At 54.7% G+C, this 13732-nt stretch overlaps 1 protein-coding gene across 3 annotated transcripts in view; it reads left to right on the forward strand.

Annotated features, from left to right (window-relative positions):
• ZFYVE28 (zinc finger FYVE-type containing 28) overlaps positions 1-13732 on the forward strand; it is a 116747-nt gene that overhangs the window by 86897 nt on the left and 16118 nt on the right. For all 3 annotated transcript variants that reach the window (XM_042937087.1, XM_042937089.1, XM_042937088.1), the window contains exon 8: positions 1220-2518. In XM_042937087.1, coding sequence (XP_042793021.1) covers positions 1220-2518 — 1299 coding nt within the window. The remainder of the gene's footprint in view (positions 1-1219; positions 2519-13732) is intronic.

A 13732-nucleotide genomic window follows, 5' to 3' on the forward strand; every position in this document is an offset into this window, starting at 1 on the left:
GAGACAAGACCATCGACCACACAAGAACCTCACCAGGTGGGGTTGCCAGATCCAGCGAGACAAAACCAGCAGAACCCTCAACTGAATTTGAATTTCAGATAAACAGTGAGCACTTTCTTAGTGCAAGGATGTCCCGTATGCTCCCCGTTTGGGAATATGTACCCGAAGAAATATTCATATGTCTAGGAGTGTTTGTCGTTTATCCGAAATTCAAATTTACCTGCATGTCATCTGGAGGCTGTACTCAAATACGATATTGCCAAACGAAGCCCCCCTCTGAAGAGCGTGGGCTGCGATTCCCATTTACGTGCGGAATGAAAACAGGCGAGACCACGTCAGTCTTTAGAAGTCAGGCTGCTGGCGACGGCAGGGGGTGACTGGAAAGGCACGTGGGGGCCTGGGAGCCTGGTTCGTGTTCCGTCGTTTGATCTGATGCTGTCTGCAGGGGCGTGCTCAGTGTAGGAGGCACCACAGCTGTGCGGTTCTGGGAAGTAGGCTTTTCTGCCTGTTTCCGTGACCGACAGGAATGTGGGACCTGGACTCAGACCTGCTGGCAGAGAGCAAGGCGCAGGCCTGCGCTAGACACGCCCCAGCACCACTACATTAACCCCTTTCAGGTCTCCGGTTCAGTGCCCCTTCCCCCAGGAAGTCTCCCTAGACTGAGCCCGGTGCCCTGCTGTTACCCTCGAGCCAGCAGGCATTTTCCTTTGTCGTAGTTGCTGTTAGTGTAACTCAGTCAGCGTTCATGGAAATCTGTCTCTTACCGGCTCTTCCAGCGCAGCCCCAAGGGCAGGGACCTGCCTGGGCCTTCCTGCGTCTCCCCGGGGCCCAGCACAGAGACCGCTGTCAAGAACGTGTGCTGAATGAAAGTCTATGCGTAAACCAACTTTTTTTTTCACTCCTAGAAGGTTTTCTTAATGTGATGATCACATCCCCAAGAACCAGGGCCCTCTTGTTTCCAATCTCACTTCTAAGAAGGAAACCATCCCAGGCATCCATGCGGACAGCTGTTGTCCAGACCCGTGGCACGGAGCGGTCCCCGCACGCCCGTGCCTCGTCCTGTAGCGGGGGAGGTGTGCGCCACGCGCATTTCGTTGCAAGGCTTTGACACCTTGCTTCTCTGCTGATGCAGACGTCGAGGATGCTGTGTCCACTCCTGGCCACGGGGCTGGTGTGGCCTCTGGGAGTCTCACCCCTGGTTCTTATCTTGACCCTTTAGGGATTTGCTGCAGACCCTGACCGAGGAGGAGCTTCACACGCTGGAAAGGAACCTCTGCATTTCCCAAGACGTGGAGTTTCCCATCCGGGCAGACGCCCAGGCGCCCCCAGCCCTGGCGCCCGCCTTTCCCTCACCCCTCCCCGCCGAGGAGATGCTCTCAGCCAAGGCCAAAAGCCAGGAGGGGGAGCTGGCCTGCTCCATGCAGTATGACGACCAGGAGCTAGAGCAACTCAACCGCATGGTCCACAGGGCCGGGGACGAGATGTCGTCCCTCCTCTCCCCGCCCAGCACCTGCCAGTCCCCCGCGCACAGGCCGGGGGCGGAGGGCAGCCCCCGCGGGGAGGCCTCCCCAGGCAGCGCAGGGCTGCGGCCGGGCGGCGACGAGGAGGAAGGAAGGGTGTTCTTCATGGATGACGTGGAAGGGGCTGCAGAGGCCCCGGGCAGCCCGGCTGGGTGGGCGGGCAGCGCCAGTGCTGGCCCCCAGGAGAGAGGACAGGGCAGGGGGCGTGGGGAGGCAGGGGCCAGCAGGCCCGCCGAGGCAGAGGAGGGGGACCTGAGCACTAACAACAACGTCCAGGACGACAAGCTGTGGGCGCTGGGCCCCAACTCCTGCAGCTGCCTGGACTCACAGCCACACCTGGAGGGCTGGGAGGCGGGGGTGGACGCAGCGGGGACGGCGGAGAAGATCGCCCACCGGACAGGGGGCATGAAGCTCTCGGCCACCGTCATCTTCAATCCCAAGTCGACCCCGGCCGTGGGCGTGGCCGGCACCGCCCCGGAAGCCTCTGGAGAGGGCGTCTCCCCGTCGGAGCCTGCGGCCGAGGGGATGGACGGTGGCTCCCACAAACTCAGTGCTGCGGCCACCAGCTGCCTCCTGAACTCCTGCGTGTGCTGCGGGGGCTGTGGGGGCGGCAGGGAGGACGCCGCTGCCCAGAGTCTGCGGGACAAGTGCGGCCCGGGAAGCGTCATCAGCGCCTCCTACATGGGCTCCGCAAAGGCCGGCACCAAGGGCCCTGCCGAGAGACAGGAGGAGGCCCGACCTACGCCAGAGGCGTTGCCCACGGACGCCCCGTGCCCCCTGCCCCCAGAGGATGCCCCTACTTCCAACAAGTGCCTGACACACACCTCAGGTCCTCAGCTCGATGCAGCAGACAGGTCACCTGGAGCGGGCACCGCCGCCAGTCCGAAAAGGGGGCCTGAGGCTGGACCGCAGGATGCAGGGCAGCCCTCGACGGCCAGGCTGGAAAGTCAGCAGGGAGAGGAGGCCGAGCAGGAGCCGCACCGCCTGTCGGGCTCCAGGTAAGAGCCATCTCTGGCCACAGCCAGGTTCCTCTGTGTGCATCAGGGCTCATTCCCTAAGTGCTGACCCGCTTCCCTCAGCTTCTCAGGCGTGCCAGGGGAGGTGGGAGGTGGCCGGTGTCAGACACCAGCACGGCAGGCAGTTAAGCAGATGGTACGAGGCCCTCCTGGGCCTGACTGCCTCAGCCCACCCCCTTGCGTCATCGTGGCCCCTCCTGGCCCTGGGTGAGCCGCGTTGGGGAGAACTGGGCCGTGGCCGCCTCTGAGTATGCTTTCCATCTCTCTTTGCTCACTATCCTGGCCTTGGAAGTGGAGCCCCTGGGGCTGTGGTGGGATCCTGGGGACTCCCTGGGCAGATTCTCAGGCCGTGCCTCCAGGGCTCCTCCCGGGCTCCCCCGTAGAGGCAGGGGACCAGGAAAGGCAGGCCCGGTGGGGGTCTGCGGGACCCTGACACCTCCACACCTCTTTTGACTCCAGGCCGCTGTCCCTTCCCTTGCTCCCCACACCCTGGACTTATCCGGAACAAAGCAGATTCAGTGAGCATTGCCCCAGCACCCCCCATGTGCCTGCTGCGTCCTCAGCATCAGAAGAGAGGTGCTGGATTCACACATGGCCGTTGTGTCATCACCACCCTTGGTCCTCCCACCGGGGCCCTGCGTGCTTTGGCTGTGTCTGCCCAGTGGTGTTGGGCTTTTCCGTGTGGGGTCTGCAGTCACTCCTCACCCCTCCCCCAGCCCCAAGCAGCCCCCGATTTACTTTGTGTCTCCATGGATCTGCCCCTTCTGGACAGTTCAGAGAAGCGGAATCACACAATACGTGAGTCTGTCTCCTTTCGCTGAGCGTGTCTCCTTTCGCTCATCAGCGTTGTAGCAAATGCCAGTGCCGCCTTCCTTTTTGTGGCTGAGTAGTATTCTGCCGTTTTGTGGGTCACCGTCGATGTGCATGTGCGTTGTTGATCCTTTTTGCTGCCATGGATAGTCCTGCTCTGCAGATTCGTGAACACGTTTTTGTACAGTCAGAGGTTTTCATTTCTCTTGGGTGTGTATGCAGAAGTAGGATCACTGCACCATATGCTAACTCTGTGGTCAGCTTTTTGAGGTGCTATCGACTGGTTTCCAGAGGGTCTGCAGTTCTGTGCCCACTAGTCGTGCGTGAGGCCCCACCTTCTGTACATCCTCACCAGCGCTCATTATCACCTGAGACTTTTATCAACAGTGCGTTTGTCCTTAGCACACACAGCGTGGACTGCTTCCAACCCGCTCGAGACCGAGACCGTTCCTTTCTTTGAGACTGTGCCCCCGGTGTTACTCACAGCAGGTTATTTTATTTCATTCAACATGAGATGCATAGAGATGGTCATTTGCATTTATTTCTGGAGACGTGCCCACTTTCCCTTCCAGCCGCGTGGCCCCCCGTGTGGCTGCACCAGACCCTGCTGTTACAGACGGTGCAAACATCTGTTTTTGAGGTGCAAGTCCAGCTTCCTCAGCCGTGTCCAGAGGGAATGAGTTATTGTCACAACCCGCTGGGTGGCTTTCTTCATCAGGGCCTCTGACCCTGCGGCACAGAGCTGATTGGTAAGCGGATAACTTTTTTGCAAGGATGATAGGAAATCATCAGGAATTCTTTGACAGGATACGTGAATTTTTCAGCTTTTGACCTGCCCCCCTTTTTGGGTCCAGCCAGTGGACACCCGCTCTGTCTCCTGGTTTCCTGATGTGTCCCACAGTGGACACGGCTTGTTTGCCTCACAGCTTCCCAAGGCCTCACTCACCATAGCACAAACGCTGAGGCTGAGCTGAGGAAAGGGAAGAGAAGCCCCACGGTGGCCTTGAGAGACAGTCCCATCTTGCAGGGAAGCTGCAGAGTGTCTGAGGAGGGAAGAATGTGGCAGCTGGTGGGATGATCAGGACAGACATGCGTGTGGGCCAGGACCTTGGACAGCGATGCCCCGCCCCCATGCCCCCCCACAGCGGGAATCCCCTGTCTTGGCCAGGACCTTGGACAGCGATGACCGCCCCCCCCCCCCCCCCCCCCCCCCCAAGCCCCTGTAGCGGGAATCCACCCGCAGTGCACACATCAGGAGCACCTTTCGCTCATGTCACAAGCTGACCTCATGGACGTGCTCGAACACTAATACAGAGGTGACAGAGCAGGGTACAATTAAAATGAACAGACACAAAGGACCAGCCTCACACAGGCAGGAAGTTCACCAAAATTCCTGAGGCTTCACGATGGAGACTGTGGGCCTTGCATGCAGGGGCAGGTGACTACCCCTCCCATCCTGCAGATGGACAGGCTGGAGTTTGCCTCGGCTCCGGGTGCCTGGAAGATGTGGGTGGCCTGCAGCCTCCTGCCTGTCCTGACCTGCAGGTGACCGGTGGCTGGAGGAGTGAGCGGCAGGTGTGGCACTGTGCTCATGAGCTCCCAGTCCCGAGAGGGAGTCACACAGGTGCAGCCTCACACCTCTTCGAGCCACACAGGGTTGGCCCAGGCGCACGGAGTTGTGACGGAGGGTCCGCCTGCCCCGAGGACACCTGGAGCGGATTTTCCTGCTTAAGCAGAAGACAGGTGGAAGGCAGGGCACTGGGGTCTCAGCTGGAGAAGCCCCCGCGGCAGCCGCCCAGGCCCTACATTCAGCCCGCCGCACCACGGCCCGTTCCACCAGCACTGCTGCCAGGATGGTGGGACATGGCCCTCAGCAGAATCCTGGGCAGAATGTTCCAGAATCATGGGTCCTTCAGCTTTTCTCTTTTTACTGGCTTCTTCTCTCCTACCTTTTCAGGAAAAGTTAGGAGCTTTTTAAAGGAAAAGTTAACATTTTTTAAAAGCTTGTTCCCTGTCTAGACTCACCTCACCTTGGTGAGTGGAGGTTGTTCCAGAACCTTCCATGCTGCGGAAGCCTGAATAAGTCACTTGTCTACAACATGGAAGCTCATCCTGCTTCAAGTCTGTTTTTGTCCTTTCTGGGGACATTAGACTAGAGTGTTTCCATCCTGCTGTCTTGTTTAAAAAATAACACGGGCTCTCTTTCTTCTTATTATAAACATGGCCCCGTTCATTGTAGAAACTTTGGAAACAGAAAGAAATAAAAATCATCCCAAATCCCATGGGCAGTTTTATTTTTCTCACTAAATCTTATCTTGTGATCATTGCTCTGTAAAGCTCTTGAAAAACACTATTTCTGTTGAACTTTACTGTATCCTAAGAACATACCTAATTTATTCTATGTTTTCCCACTTCCATATATTTTTTCCATGTTAAATTAGCTTTGTGGTCATGCTCCCTTATGGCTCTGCATCTGCCTCTTGGATTGTTTTTTTAATGTTTATTTATTTTGAGAGAGAGAGAGAGAGAGAGAGAGAGAGAATCCCAAGTGGGCTCCACACTGTCAGCACAGAGCCTGACGCAGGGCTCAAACTCACAAACTGTGAGATCATGACCTGAGCCAAAATCAGGAGTGAGAGGCTTAACCGACTGAGCCCCCCAGGCACCCCAGTTGGATTATTTCTTGAGAATCGACTGTTAGTAGAGTCAGCACAGCAAAGGTATAAAGGCCTTACCATCACTTACGTCAGCTTACCTCCCAGAAGCCAGCGATGTACTGCCTGGGTGGGGGGCTGCCCCAGCCCCCACAGCCGCAGGCCCAGTTTTCCCACCTTGAGGAGCAGAAGTGGGACCCTCTGTGCTGTTGGAGGTGGCTTTTCTCTGGTGGTCCGTATCCCGCGTACTTCTACCTGTTTCGTGGTTCCTCTGTCTGTGCACAAAGTGGCTGTTCACGTGTTTTGCTTATTTTCCAATTGGGTTTTCGTGTCTTTTTTACTGACTTGAAAACATTCCTTCTGGTGTGTCTGCTGTGGATAGATTTACCCAACGTGCTACTCGCCCTTTGACTTTGTTGATGACGTCCATTTTGTTTTGCATAATTAAATTTATAAAAATTCTAGAGACAACTTTTGGTTCTCACGTTTGTTGTTAGTTTTTCCTCTGGCTGATTGTGCACCTGCTACCCCCCTCACCCGCAAGGTCAGGGAGCACTGTCCTCGTCTCCTGCTAGTGTCCTGTGGTCATCCCCTCTTTCACCATCAACTCTGCACCCCAGTCTTAGAAGTCCCGTTGTTCTGTCTTCTGAGACCGTCTCTAACCATCAGAGGGAGCGTGACTGTCAGGGCCCGGGGCCATCCTGACACACAGGCAGGGCTACTCCAGTGTCTGGCTCAGGGGGACCTCAGCGACCATCGTCGCCGGCCCCGCCCTGCAGGGTCGCTCTGCGTCATTCAGTTCTTTGGCCACATTTGAGTCTGGCTGGTGGTGCCCCCCGCCTCTCCATCATGCACTTAGTGAGCCTCCCTGGCTGTCACTTTGGGTAGAAAGATAAGAATCTGGAAGGCTGTCCTTTGCACGGGCTTCTGAGCTTCTGCTCTAAACAGGCGACATATGCTCGGACCATGTGCTCCTTCTTGCAGAGGGGAGCTGCTGGCACACCTCGCCTGTGGCGCCTCCTCCCCTGTTTGGGTGGCAGTATTGGAGGATGTGTTCCCCTGCACCTGCAAATTCCGTGGGTGAGTGGGTCCAGGGGAGGGGGGGGACCTGTGGGCGGGATGCTTGACCTTGACCTCCTCAAGCCTTGGTTTTGTCATCTGCAAAATGGGCTAACAATAGTCTCCAGCTCAGATGGCATCTGGAGGAGGAGCTGAGAGGCCACGGAACATTGTTCCTTCATGTGAGTCCACGTCTTACTTGTCATTGTTACGTGTCTTCGTTACTCGCTGTTGTTATCTGACGCTGTGACTCACCCACTGTTACTCACCGCCTTGGTTCAGGATTGTTACTGACTGTTCCTATTTCCAGTCTTGACTTTACCTCCCCATCACATCACTGGATTTCACTGTTTCTGGGTCTGATTCCCACTCTTCACTGGTGGTGTGACCACCAGGCAGGGTTATCTCGGGCACCGCGGTGGGACTCTGTCCCGTGCTGACAGACTCTGGAGGAGGCCGGCCTCCAGCATCACCTCCTCACTGAACCTGAGTCTTGCCTGCCTGTCTCCTTTTCCAGTGAACGCCTTGCCTTCCTCTGTGCTGTGGCCCTGTCGTGGTTCCACCTGAGCTCCTCTGCCCTTTGCCAGGGTCGGGACGCAGGCTCAGAGGCATCGGGGCCCTGGGGATGCCTGTGGCTGCAGAGAGGAGGCCGGCTCTAGCTTCCCCCCAGGGCCCCACTGACCCTCTTCTGCATACAGTGGGAACTGTTTGGGATGCCTGCAGACCTCGGTCCTGCCCCAGTGCCCAGCCCAGGGGCTGCACAGGGTAAACCTCCCCCAGAGTATGTGGTGAGTGGTGAGTCCTCCATCATGTGGAAACCTTCCCCAGAGTTGTGGGACTGGCTCTTCTGATGTGCTTTGTGCACACATCACCGAATCAGTATTCCCTCCAGCAGACGGAGTCAGGTCGGCCGTTCCAGGCCTGGGGTCAGCCCCTTGCCCTGGGTGGGGCCTCATCAGTGTCCAAGGTCTACTGCTATCTTCTGGCCTCCACGACTTGGAAGGGCGTGCTTCCCTTTCCTGTGTAATATCAATAGCCTCGGATTCTGGTGCAGGTAGTCGGGGTGGTTGGGGGTGCTCTCGGGAACCAGTCCTGAGCCAGCACCTTCAAAGGTAAGGGGATGCCAGTCAAGGCATGGGGGCAGTAAGGACTGTGCACTGCCTGGGCTGACTGGCCTCTCAGTGAGCGGAGACTTGGAGGAGATGTTTCCTGGCTGGGCCCCACCCGCCCCATTGCTGGGCTCTCTGCGGGGCTCAGCAGAACACCAGCTCTGGAACGGGGTGACAGAGCGAGCCCGGGCCTGACCCTAACCTCTCTCTGGCAGCTGTGGGACCCTGGGCAGTAGGTCCTGCCCCATGAGGCCTTGTTTCGTCCCCATCGGGACACACACATCACTGCTGGTTCTGCCAGAGCCATTCTAGGGCTGGACACTGGGTGCAGGCCTTGCTGCTACTGCCATCCGTCCCTGCGGCCGGTGTCCCCACCACTGTGCAAAGAACAGGGAGGCCTCCCACCATGTCCTGTCCCTGGAAGGAAAAACAGGAATGATTGAGTGGTTTAAAAATAGAGAAGGACTTGGAATTAATTAGACTCTCAAAAAACAGATTAGGCGTAATGACTGTCATCAAGTCAATTGTTACATGACGGGGCTGCTCTGCTGACACGGGGTGGGACCGGAGCCGAGCACTGGCATGAGGTCAGAGGGCAGGTCAGGGCTGGGTTCTCCCTGAGTCCCCTGAGCCCCTCACCGGCACCACCATGCAACCTGCAGCGTGCACAGTGACTAAGGCCCAAGCCGCTAGAACACCTGGAGGGCGGTGGAGTGCCTGCACACAGGAGGCACTTGGGTCCTGGGAGGGACATGCCCTTCTCGTCGTGGGGCCTCACTGCTGTCACAGTCTGTCTTACAAACTCATAGCAGGGTGTGGAGCTGGAGAGAGCACATCCAGCCTGGCTGTGCTCCAGGCAGTGACTGCATGGTGACCGCTGCATCAGCACCCGGGACAGCTCCGTCCTGGCCTCCACCCCCTGCTGACCCAGCATGCCCGTAAAGGTCCTCTCATTCCAGACAGCTTCTCCCTGCAGCCTGGCTGCCTCCCTGCACCCCAGACATCTCACGTTCTCCCACCCTGCCGCCTCCACCGCCTTCACCACCGTCAGCTGCGCCCCTGGGTCCCATTCTCCTCTTTTCCTCGCCCTCCCCACACTGTCCACTGTCCATCGGCCAGTGCCAGGAAGAAGATAAAATCCATGCATAAGGTGGAGAGTGATGGGTGGGCTCTGGGGCAGCTCCAGCAGTCAGAGCAATCAGGGTGGGCCTCCTGGGGTGGTGACATCCTCTGAGACCTGAATGGAAGGTGGGGAGGGAGGAGATGTGTCCCAGGCAGCAGGTCCAACAAAGCCCAAGGTGCCAGAAGGACAGAGGGGACACGGGGGGAAGCAGAAGGGGAGGGCAGGCATGGCAAAGCCCAGCGAGGTTAATCAGACAAGGGGAGCAGTAATGTTAGTCCAAGAGGAAGGCACAGCATTAGAGGCAGTAACACATGAGCACAGTTCGGACGCCCAGTCTGGTATTTCTAACCGGTTTCACCAGCTTTAGTGAAAGGTAACCGGCATAGAGTAAGCCTTGTGGAGTGAGGGTACAGCTCCTCCACACATCTCCAAACCATGGTGTGGTCAGGCTTTGTAACTTGAGCTGTTCTGATGGCCTGAAGTGGTATTGTGATGGTGGTTTCAACCTGCATTTCCTTAAGGGCTGCTGACGTTCAGCATCTTACGCACTCGAGTGCCATCAGCCTATGTAACTGGGGGAAGCCTCTACTGTATTCAAATCTTTTGCTGTTTCTTTCAACTGGGTGGTTTCCTTACTGAGTTTTGAGAGTTCTTCATTCACTCAGGAGCCCTTTATCAGAAATACAGTTTGCAAATATTTTCTCCCAGCCTGTGGCTTATCTTCTCATTCTGACTATCTTTTGAAGAGTAGAAGTTCTTATTTCAGTGGAGTCCTATTTATCAACTTTCTTTCTTCCCTGGATTGTAGTTTTGGTATCAGATCTAAGGATTATTTTTATAACCCAAAGTCACAGAGGTTTTTCTTCTGTTCTAGAAGTTTTATATTTTTGGTTTTTATATTTAGGTCTATGATCAATTTAGGATTAACTTAGTATATGGTGTGAGGTATGGATCAAAATTTTACTGTGTTTTGCATAAGGAAAACCAATTACTCCAGCACCATTTGTTGAAAAAGACCATCCCTTCTCTACTGAATTGCCTTTGCACCTTCATCAAAAATCAGTCAAGTGTATATGTGTGGGTTTGTTTCTGGACTCACTAGTCTGTTTCATTGGTCTGTCTATATTAATACCAATATCACACTGTGATGTATGGGCAGCTGGTGTTCAAAAAAATTTTTTTTGTTTGTTTAATATTTTATCTTGAAAAAGAGAGAGAGGGAGAGAGACAGAGCGTGAGTGGGGGAGGGGCAGAGAGAGAGGGAGACACAGAATCTGAAGCAGGGTCCAAGCTTGGAGCTGTCAGCACAGAGCCCAATGCAGGGCTCGAACTCATGGACCGCGAGATAATGACCTGAGCTGAAGCTGGACCCTTAACCGACTGAGCCAACCAGGTGCCCCTAAAACGTAGCTTAACATCAGGTAGTGTAAATCTACAACTTCCTTCTTTTTCAAAGTTGTTTTGGTTATTCCGGGTCCTCTATGAATTTTAGGACCAGTTGTCAATTTATATGAAACAAAAACGAAAAACAATGCCTGCTAGGATTTTGACTGGAATTTTGTTGAATCTGTAGATCAACTTGGGAAGAATTAACCCCTTAATAAGATCAAGTCTTCCAGTTCATGAACATAGTATATCTCTCCATTTATTTAGGCTCTTAATTCTCTCAGCAAACTTTCATAGTTTTTATTGTAGAAGTCTTGCACATCTTTTGTCAGATCAGATTTATCCCTAAGTATTTTATATTTTTGATGTGATATTATATTGTTCTATGATTTCAGTTTCCAATTGTTCATTGCTAATATGGGAGGTGCAACTGAGTTTTATATATTGATCTTATTTCCTACAACTTTACTAAACTCGCTTTATTCATTATAGTCTTTATGAAGATTCATCCCATTTCCTGTAGATGATGATGTCATCTGTGAAAAAAAAGCCAATTTTATATTTCCTTTTCAGTTGGATGTTGTTTACTTCTCTTTCTTGCATTTTCGCCCTGGCAAGGACCTCTAGTACAATGTTGAATAGATTTGACACAGGATATTTTTGCCGTATTCCTGATCTCAGAGGGAAAGCATTTAGTGTCTGTTGTTGGCTGCAGGATTTTCATAGGCGCCCTTTATCAGGTCCAGTAAGTTCTCTTTTATCCCCAGCTTGCTGAGAGTTTTTACCAAGAAACGATGGATTTTCTCAAATGCTTCTTCTGTATCTTTCGGGATGATCATATAGTATTTATTTTTTTTAGTCTGTTAATGTGATAAATTACATTGATTGATTTTCAGATGTTAAGTGAATCTTACCTTCCTGGGATGAACTTTACTTGGCCATTAGGTATTACCCTTTCTATGTATTGTTGGTTTTGATTTGCTAAAATTTTATTAAGAATTTTGCATCTGATTGTGAGGAATGCTGGGCAATAGTTTTCTATTCTTATAATGTCCTTTTCAGAATTGGGTATCAGGGCAAAGCTGAGACCTAGGATGAGTTGGGGAGCCCTTTCACTTCTTCAGTCTTCCGGAAGAGTTTGGTAGAGCGGGTATTCTTTCTGCCTTAGATATTAGTTTCAATTAGATACTAGTTAGATGTTAGTTTGAATTCACCAGTGAAGCTGTCTGGGCCTAGCGTTTTCATGGGAAGGTTTTTTGGCTTCAATGTTTTTACTGGATGTAGGTTTGCTCAGTTACCCGTTTCTTCCTCAGTGAGTGGAGGAGTTTACTTGCATTGTCCTCAGTCCCTACCCTGTCCTCTTGACGTCCCCTCAGACAGGCTGATACCAAATAGCTGGGTGATGGTCCCCTGCTTGGAAGTCCCCAGGGCTCCCTACTCTCCTGGTCTCTTGGATCCTGGGCAACTGCCCCGCCACTGCCCCCTTGTACCCTCCTAGTGTCAGCTTTCCAGGTGCTCTCTGCACTCTTGTGCCTCTGGTCCTTGTTTGCTCCTTGGGTCACTGTCCCCTCCCTCTCTGCCATGACATCCCTCCCTGTTATACCAAGTCACCATGTGCCTTTGATGAAACCCATGGGAAAATTTGCCCCTGTGGCCTCACTGAGTACCATAGCAACATTTCATTGGTGTCCCTGCTGCACAGATTGGAAGCAGGAGCTCAGAGACCCTCTCATCTGTCTGACTCCAGTTTGGGGGCCCACTGCAGGACCCCTGGGCCCATCCCCAGAGCCCAGCCTCGAGTCTCATGTCTTCTCACCCATCCTGCCAGCCCCCACACCACGTCCCTTAGGCTGGAGGGTATGACTTAGGGTGCTTGGTTGGGGGAACATCCTTGCCCTAGATCAAGTGAAAATGAGGGGCCACCAAGAGTTGGAAGGCAGCTGGCCTCAGGAGGATGCCCTGGGATTTGGAGGGGGACCTCAGGGTTCACATCTGGTATCTCACATCCTGGGTTCTTTCCCTCAAACTCCTGCCCCTGCAGCGGACCTCTTCTGGGCCGCTGGCCCTCCACTCAGTGCAGCCCTGCTTCCCAGGCAGGGTCTGTGCCCTCATCCCAGCCAGGGTGTTTGGTATGTGGGTGTTCGTGGCTTCGGTGGGGGGAGGGGGCGTGCTGCAGGGGCAGCTCCAGGGGAAGGGGACTGGCCTACAGTTCTGGGTCTCCAGGCACAACCATCCCATCGCACTCCCTGCAGCCCCAGGCCTGCCCACTCCTTCTGTATGCAGGGCTCCACGGGGCAGGGTGGAGGGCTCTGAGCAGGGGTGCAGTGTGCTTGGTAGGCACTGACCCCTTCTCCTCGGGATGCGGGATGGAGGGGAGGGCATGGGGTGCAGCCCCAGCAGCACCCTCGAGGGCTCGTGGGGTCGCCTGCTCCACCCCATGGGGCCAGGTGAATCCCTGTCTGCAAGGCCACCTCCCCTGCACGACACTTCCTCCCACCTTCACGGAGGCAGAAACCAGAGAAAGCAGGTTTAAATTGCTGAGTGTGGTCCAACAGGGACACCAGGCGGTGTCCACAGTCAAGTTCACCCGCTGCTTTGTTCATCAGCCCTGGCGCCTTATGTTCTGAGAGCTTTTGAAAGCAGCAAAAGTGCAGGAAGAGTGTGTGAGTTACGACAGCGGAAGGTAACACAAGTCCCCTCTGCTCATGTGACAACCACACGTGTTTATAAAATACACACGGACGTGCGCTTTTTCCTCGTCTGTGTTTCCTGGCTTTTCTAGAGTAGAGCGTGAGGATCAGGTTCCCATAACCCAACCATGGGACCTTCTCCAGAGCTGGGCTGTGCCATGCCACCAGAGGAGGGGACCACGGCTCCCACCCCTCTCCACAGAGGGAGCCGAGTGTGCACCTGACCTCAGGGTGGCGAAGGGCCAGGCAGTGCCCGGGGCGGGCAGCGAGCCCAGAGGCAGCGGGGAGGCAGGGAGGAGCTGCCTGCGTCAGCGGCTGCTTCGGGGCCCTGCCCGGCTCTGCAGCCCCGGCTCTGGACAGTGTCT

Source organism: Panthera leo, chromosome B1 (genome assembly GCF_018350215.1).
Source record: "Panthera leo isolate Ple1 chromosome B1, P.leo_Ple1_pat1.1, whole genome shotgun sequence".
Classification (NCBI taxonomy): Eukaryota; Metazoa; Chordata; class Mammalia; order Carnivora; family Felidae; genus Panthera; species Panthera leo.